At 41.2% G+C, this 8,653-nt stretch overlaps 1 protein-coding gene across 2 annotated transcripts; it reads right to left on the minus strand.

The window, feature by feature from the left end:
- Positions 1 to 559: 559 nt before the first annotated feature.
- LOC143628089 (polyadenylate-binding protein-interacting protein 12-like) lies at positions 560 to 2,637 on the minus strand. Of its 2 annotated transcripts, none has more exons than XM_077097760.1 (9): positions 2,257 to 2,637; positions 1,762 to 1,869; positions 1,570 to 1,687; positions 1,371 to 1,483; positions 1,211 to 1,270; positions 1,089 to 1,136; positions 951 to 1,019; positions 811 to 872; positions 560 to 731 (listed from the first exon to the last, which is right to left on the minus strand). In XM_077097760.1, exons 1-9 carry the CDS (start codon positions 2,635 to 2,637, stop codon positions 674 to 676), a joined length of 1,017 nt encoding a protein of 338 aa, XP_076953875.1. In that variant the 3' UTR covers positions 560 to 673. The 2 variants fall into 2 exon arrangements, with proteins under 2 accessions (XP_076953875.1, XP_076953874.1); XM_077097759.1 differs by having other exon boundaries at positions 1,762 to 1,872.
- Between the last annotated feature and the right edge of the window lie 6,016 nt (positions 2,638 to 8,653).

Consider the following 8,653-nt stretch of genomic DNA (forward strand, 5'->3'; position numbering starts at 1 on the left):
TACATTCAAACACCCGTCGCATCGCATGGAGACCCATCTATCTCTAATGAAAATTCCTGACAACATGTATAAATGTCTATGGAAGTCTTAAATAATCACATATGTTACAAGTGTTAGAAAAAAGAAATAAATAATAAAAAGATTTAAGTATGTATAATGATTGTCCATAACAGTTGATACTCTTATAAAATGTATAAAGTTTGTCATCTATGTTAACGGCGGTCCCGCCCCTAGTGGTTTGGGCCTGAAGATCGGAAAAAAAGCAAGAAATAGTAAACCCACTCCCAGTCTCCCACCACCCTCACAAGAGTTTTCCTTTTTCCTTTCCTTAACCTTTCGAGTAAATCTGCCATAATTTTTTTATGTTTTATAAAGGAGATTACAAGGTTACCTTATACAAACTTAGCTATTAATTTAACAGAACTAGTCTTAGAATACAGCCTCCTGTTGCTTTTGTGTTTTTCCCTGTCTTGTTACAATAATCAACAAAGCTGACAACTTTTTTTTATAAAATATAAATATTATAATTATAAACATACCATATAAAACTAAACCAAAGTAAGCCTCAAACAAACTCTACATGTAAAGATCAACATCCGTTTGCATGTATATGGTAACCATAAACACAAATCCCATACTTAGATAAGTCTATTACAGGAAACAGATGGTCCATTCAGTGCACCACAGGACGCGGTGCACGTGGCCGAACCGGTGTCTTTGAAGGGCTCACCCTGCACCAACATAACCCACCATAAATAGTTAATAACATATCTCAATAAATATATAATAATATTAAAATAAATCACATACCTTATTGGCAATGACCCCAATACAGCACCACTACAGTTCAGGGCTGCAATTGCACTCTCAGCCTGTAAGTTTCAAAACCATTAATCACAAATGACAATATCGCGCTTATATGCTAATAAAATTGTGTATAAATAAATTACCATCACGAACTCCACAAACGCGATACGAGTTGAATGATGATAGTCTCCAAGCAACCTTAGGCGGTAGACCTATGAAATGAGACATTTGTTAATAAACAAAACAATTGCTTTTGCAGTTTAAATTAATCAATCACAAACCTCGCCACAAAGTGTTTCAAAGAAGAGTTTGACATCCGCTTGAGTAACCTAGTATAAACAAAACATATCACACATACGTTGTTGTACTAGAAGTTTATCAAACACGTTAAAGTTTTAACTACCTTCTTGTCAATGTTAGTACAATAGATAGTTCGTGCACACATTTCCCTCTCGTCTTCAGACTAAAACAAAATAAAAGTGACGTTTGCATCAGATAATGCACGTATGCAAAGTTTATTTATTATAGGTGCATAAGTCAAGCACGCGTCAAAAGAATCATACCCGAGGCAAAAAAGTAGGATTTACGGGTGCGATTGCAGTTTTTGAAGGAAGTACCCTAACAGGGTAATAACCGAGCATGGTTCCACCTAGACTCAACGCGTTCCTTGCACCTTCTGCAGAAAGATTTAAGGGTTATTAAACGCGACTAAATAAATACATTTAAACTTTTTTACTATAATTGAAACGGAAATTGTAATACCCTCATCTGTGAACTCTATAAATGCAAACCGAAGAACGGAATTAGGATCACCACATACACGACAATCAACAACCTGTCCACAATTGATAAAAAGGGCTGCAAGTTGTTCTTCAGTTACCTAATACAGACAAAACCTGTGTTTAGATAACTGTTATACAAACAGACAAAAACTGACGTGTGATGAGTATTTACCTGATGATCAATATCAGACACGTAAACCGTCCTCTTTATAACATCTTCGCGCTGTGCCATGCTCGTTCGGCTATTCATCCTCCGTTTACCGTGACCAAAGTTACTCTTCTTCTTGCCATAATCATCAAAATCCCCAAAAAGAATCAGAATCAAAAAGACCAAAAATAGATACAAAGAATCCAATAATCATATTCGTTTCTTTCAATATATAGAAACAATGTTCAGTTTAATATACGAAAAGTGATAGAAGAGTCGTATGTATTCACACTAACATATGAAAAACGATAAAGACTCATTCTTAATCAGAGTAACATATGAAAAATGATAAAACATTTATATCTAATTGTAGTAACATATGACAAACAATAAAGATTCATATCTAATTGCAGTAACATATGAAAAATGATAGACATTCATATCTAATTGCAGTAACATATGAAAAATGATAGACATTCATATCTAATTGCAGTAACATATAACAATAAAGATTCATACCCTTCTAGCAGAACCAGGGCTGGAACTCGGATTCGCAAACAACGGGTTGTTCGTTTGAAGCAGGAAATTATTCACCGCCGCAAAACCAAAATGAGCAGTCGGAGATGGCGGCACCATAACCAGCCTGACATGATTTTCGGAGAGCGAGGGAGGCACGAATTCTGCCGCCATGGGGTTCAATTTCGACAGCATTTCGGCCAAATCCCTCATTTCCTTCTTAAAACCCTCGTTGGCATCATGATCATGATGATCACCACCACCATTCATCACCATCTGAGGATTCTGATGTTGATGCTGATCAATTGTTATAGATTTCGACTGATCGACGTCGTCGTTTTGTTCGGCTTGATTATTCGATCCACCGTTGTCAACAACCGCCATGATGATTTTAGTTGATTATTTCGGTTTCGAATTGATCACTACTACACTTACACTGTACACATGGGATAAAGAAATTGAGGATATCTAGTCTCTAAGTTATAAAAATTGATTTTGTCAACAAACCAAAAGCAAGATTACCTTGAATCCAGCTGGGATAAGAGGAAGTCACCATCTGATGAAAATATAGCATAATCGATCTCGTTATGCAGCAACAAAAAGATAGAGATAGAGATAGAGATAGAGATAGAGATGAGAGGAATTCATCATCGCCAACAACAACCTAAACAAACAGGAAGGTTTTAGAGAGAGAGAGAAAGGTGTGTGTGTGTGTGTGTGTGTGTGTGTGTGTGTGTGTGTTGTTGGGATGGTCTGATACCACTTTTTGGAGTGAGGACCGTCCCATGGCACATCATCCAAAAACATAAAATATGCCGTGCTTACGTCTATGTATTATTAGTTTACCGGATTATTATTATGTTACCATATCAATTAAAAAACGGATTTTCGAGGGGCACCACCCAATTGCTAAAACACTGGTGTATACGTCACGTATAGATCTATACGCGGCGTATACACCGGTGTTTCTAGAAAATCCAACCAATTTTGTCTTATTATGATTTTTTTTTATTTTTTTCTTTGTTATTTTGTTATTATTATTATTATTATATATTAATTAATTATTTATTTATTATTTAATATCCTTTCTGTGAAAAACAGTTAACACATATATATACCAAAAATCATTTTTAAATCTGTACAAATAAAAGAAAATACGACAACCAGAACAAAAAAATCTACATGAAGTCCTCTATGGTCATGCCCAAGCCGTCGTCGTGGCCGCCGAGCCCCCCGAACGCGTCGCCAACGTCGGCGTCGTCCTCTCCTCTACGCCTCGGCCCCGAACCGTCCGCGGCATCCACGTTGTCGCCCCGTCCGCATCTCATGCCAGACGTGCTCGCATCGTGGTCAAAACTGGAGGGTGGTGGCGGTGGCACGGTGTACTTTTGTCCAGACAGCTCCGCTACCCGACTGCTAACAAGCCAGTCGATCTGGCGCGACATTTGGCTCATCCGCCAGTCAATCTGGCGCGACATCCGCCTCATCTCCGACTCAAGGGCCTCTAACCTAGCGTCGGTGGCTGGACCCAGACGCACCGCGCGATATGTGCGTGGAACGTGCTGCGTCGGCCCCTAATAACAAAACCACATAAATACGTTTAATACGAAGTCGAATTAAAAGAAACAATAAAACGACAATATATTAAAACGTACCTGAGATGCACCCGGATCCTCACGTCCGGCACCGCTGTCGTCCGAATCCCCGTCGGCTCCCTCCCCCGCGTCGACAGGCTCATGGACAAGCTCCACCTCCGGTGCCACGATCGGGGGAGGCTCGACTAAAGGCACCGGGACGTAAGGCACACGTGCCCCCCGCCCCGGCCACCAGTCGCTCCCGCGGGCCGTTGGGCCTGGGGAACGAACGCACAATGTGCATGCCGCCGCAACGCTGGCGGTCCAGCGGGCTGGGAGGGGTCGGAGTGATACACAGGCCGTCCACCAGGGCTCCATGGCCAAGAGATATCGCAAGCTGGGTGACGTACCCGCCACCCATCAAGGACCCTCGTCCTTGCCTGAACTAGTAGGCGACAAAATAGTCTGCAAACCCCCTAGCGAGGTTGCAGTGCCTATGAGTCAGCAGACACCTCAAAAAAAAACAGGTCGCGTAGGCTGTAGTGATCCGCGCCCTGATTGCGACCCACAATGGACATCGCAGTCAGCCTGTGAAGGTACCTGTGTAATATAAGATAATATAATTTATTAACAATAATAATAATGATATAATGTTATATTCTATTATATTATACTATATTAACAATAATATTATATTATATTATATTGTTATTAATATATATTACATTATACTAAACAATAGAATACATTTTAAGAACGTACCTATGCAGCGGGTCCCTAATAGACGAGACATTGAAACTGGTGTCCAAGGTCCTCTCCTCGAAGTCGTGATCGCTGATGGCCCGCCACCATACCCGCAGCTCGTCCTCCAGCATCTGGTGGATACTCTCCGTGTATATCGGGCTGCGTACCTCCTGCGCCGTGTATAAGTCCAGAGCAACCGCGAACTCCTCCATCGAGAGATGGACGTCATGCCCGAACATGCGGAAGTAAACCTCTGACTGTGTCGTATCGGCGCCTGGCACCCTCATCTCAATCTCTGGCGTACCAGGCGCACGGGGCCTGCAATAATATAATATAATATAATATAATATAATATAATATAATATAATATAATATAATATAATATAATATAATATAATATAATATAATATAATATAATATAACAATGTGGAGTAAACTTACGTAACGCGTATCGTGGAGTAAACCTCCAGTGTCAGCTCCCGGTGAGCTGATAGTGGCATACTGAAGCATCGGCTCTAGGGCGTATTCTGTCCAATGTACTCAGCCGCCCGCTGGTGCGCGTCACAGGACTCCAAAAACGGCCAGGATATAATCGTGCTGGGAAACGAGTGCATCTGGCGTAGGCGAATGTATCGTGTGTGGGCGGGAGTACCCTCATTAAACTGCAGATGAGGGTAGGTGAGCAACACGTCGTTGCCCTCGGGGGGTCCGCGGCCCCGACCACGGACATAGCCTTGGCCCCGCTAGAGCTGCTCGAGCTCGTCCTCAATCTCGTCGTCCACAAACTATAATAATAACAAATAATAATAATAATTAAAACAATAACAATTACAATAATAACAATAAATACTAATAATAAATATTTATAATAATATTTATAATGATATTTATAACAAATAATAATAATAATAATAATTATAATAATAATACTAATAACAATAATTATAATAACAATAAATTCTAATAATAAATATTAATAATAATATTTATAACAAATAATAATAATTATAATAATAATAATTATAATAAAAATATTAATAATAATAACAATAATAATAAATACTAATAATAAATACTAATAATAATATTTATAATAATATTAATATTAATAATAATATTATTATTAATAATAAAAATAAAACAAAAAAAAATTATATCAGACGCCGCGTATTGGACTATACGTCGCGTCTGATAGACCCTGTAAATCGATGGCCGGACTCCTGCCATTTTACGGCCGGACTCCGGCCGATGGTTTTATCCATCCAAACAACATAATCATCATCATCATCACATCATCAGCAACACATCTTCATCATCATGTTAACCTAATCATCATCACTAATATAATATTAAAAAATTACCTCCATGTTGTGTCGGTGTCGGGTGAAATCTCGTCGGCTCGTTTGGTATTCTGGTCGGTGTTCGTCCGATATAGGCTCGTGTGTGTATTCTTGGTTGTTCTGGCAGGAGTTTTGAAATTTGAAAGTATGGCAGCTGAGCAAGCGTCTGCTGATATAAGGGGACCTGGACACCGCGTATAGGCCTATACGCGGCGTATTAGGCCTATTTTTATTTAATTATCATTATTTATTAGTATTTATTATTTATTAGTTATTAATATTAATATTAATTTGTTATTTAGTTATTATTATTTATTATTATTATTTTATATTATTTAGTTATTAATATTAATATTAATTTGTTATTTACTTATTGTTATTTATTATTATTAATATTAATATTATTTTTTTTCTATTTAATATCTATTATTATTATTATAGACTTTTTGTCCATTGATACATTGTCTTCTATAAGCTGTCTAGAACTACGTTAAAGGATTCCCTTCGCCAACCCCGGCGTATGTTTTCGTACTCCTTCAAACGCTGTCCGAACCGTGTTTTCCATTCGAGCGTCGCCGGTACGGCGCTTCTTTCCCAATTAAGGTTTGGCGTTGGCATTGGGAAATCCCCTACCATGTTGATATATATCCAGTGATCACCTCCCTAGTTAGCGATGCCTATAACCTGTGGATCCGGAACTAAGTCAGGACCGATTCTTAACGGAAAGTAAGATTCGGTCTGATTGCCAGCTAGGTTGACTAACACACACGCGTATGTCTGAGCAGCCACGTGCCCGTGACCGGGTAAGCTGAACCAACGACTCAGCGGCGCCGGTTTGACCGTGTTGGAGTACGGAATGCTGGAATGAACCCAGCTGTACAATCTGTCATCCTCTTTGTTGAACATCGCCCTCCACCACCCTTCGTTCGTTTCCAGCTCGTTCTGCATCGCCCGCCTAATATCCGGCCAAACTTTCTCATGTATCCCCAAACCCACTACGATTGATCGAAAACCGCAGTTACCGTCTGGGCGTACGTTTTTTATGTCTACGATGAACGGCCGGGCCCAGCTAGGAATGACGCTCCTAAATGTTTTTATCGCCGGTACTTGCGCTGGCGAAACCATCAAAGGAAACCCGAGGTGAGCTCCCGTAGGTTTCGATGTCTTAGGTCGTCCACGAGGAGTTTTAAACCGCCACGCTGACTGGGACAACGAACGAGTCAGCGAGGATGGGGTGGGGGTTTCTTGGTTGGGCTCCTGTGACGAGGATGGGTTGTAGGAGTTGTGTTTGGGGAGATCTGGAGCGGGGGTGTATGCGCCGTGCCTCGGGGGATCTGGTTTTTTGGATGCCCCTGAGGATCCTCTCTTTTTTCTGGCTCCTTCTTTTTAGATCTCCCTGGAATACCAGATAAGAGCTTGGCGAAAAAACTTTTCTTTTGATTAGGGTCATCTATGGACGATAGCGTATCTGTGATGTCCCGTAGACCTGCTGCGTAGTCTGGCTCTTCGTTCGGCGGACAGGTTGGATCAAAATTAAGCCTCCTCCAGAAAGGGTCAACATCCTCTATTGGGATACACGTGTCGGTAACTATGTATCCCTCAATCCGACAAGCACATGGCAGCCCTGAAGACGAATACAAATGGTGGTCGCATGAAGCGCCACCGTCACGCATCTTGTGTATCAACCCATACTCGTTCACAAGCAGACCTAGAGCGTGAATCGACACCCTGTTTATTAGCTTCTTCAACCAGACATGCTGTCGATGTCCTTCCATGACCTTCGAACGGGAGGCTTCAAAAGATTTACCTTTCTTTCATCTGCTAGTTGACCATTTTAAGGATTTTCCTGGCAATTGTGTCGAGCGAGTTGTTGCTTCCATTGAGGTACCTTTTCAGATTTGCGTGCTGGCTCTCAAATCGGTTCGTCGTAGTTTCGTCGTAGTTTCGGCGTTCGTCGATCCAGCGGGCTACAAACTTGTGTTTGTATGGATCCAGCCAGCTCTTGCGAATGTATTGCCAGACCTCTGAAAAATAAAAGGAAACGTAATTAACACGTATGTTTAGGCTATTAAAAACTGTCAGGTGATACGAAGGACTCACCGGCTCTATCGTCCCGTATCAAATGATGCTCCATGTTGAGGCGACGGTGGTCGTACTCCTGAATCGTCGGCGACTGATACAGGACCTTCCACCAGTACGCAAAGTCCGTCCCCATTTCCGTGCTATATAGGCCCTTAAATTTTCTCCTTATATTCTCGAATATGTGCCACCTGCATACACTTTTGGTGGCATTAGGGAAGACCGTGTCGCATGCGTTCATAAGGGCCTGGTCCGCATCAGTCCGCATCACGCGTGGCTCCATGCAGTCGTAGAGCATTTGTTTAAGTTTCTCCAGAGCCCAGCCGAAGTTCCTCTGCCATTCCCTGATCCCAAACGCAGCGGCGATACAAAACGACTGTGATGTCGAGGTCACACTGATAAACTGAACCAACGGTCAGTCGTTCATGTTGGTGTTGTACGTCATGTCAACCATCTGCACCTCGGGGAACGCACGCCACATCTTATGTGACTTACTATGACAAAAGAAAATTTCCTCCGTCCTGTCGTCGGTATCACTTTCCCGGGTATAGAACATGAAACCGTTGCCTGCGAGAAAGTTTTCCAGCGCCTGAATTGGATGAAATAAAACTTTGCTAAATATTACAAGCACGACAAGTACACATTAAAACTACAAGTGTTTTG

Source organism: Bidens hawaiensis, unplaced genomic scaffold (genome assembly GCF_021521415.1).
Source record: "Bidens hawaiensis isolate Kalapana, Puna unplaced genomic scaffold, B.hawaiensis_p1.1 tig00004795_1, whole genome shotgun sequence".
NCBI lineage: Eukaryota > Viridiplantae > Streptophyta > Magnoliopsida > Asterales > Asteraceae > Bidens > Bidens hawaiensis.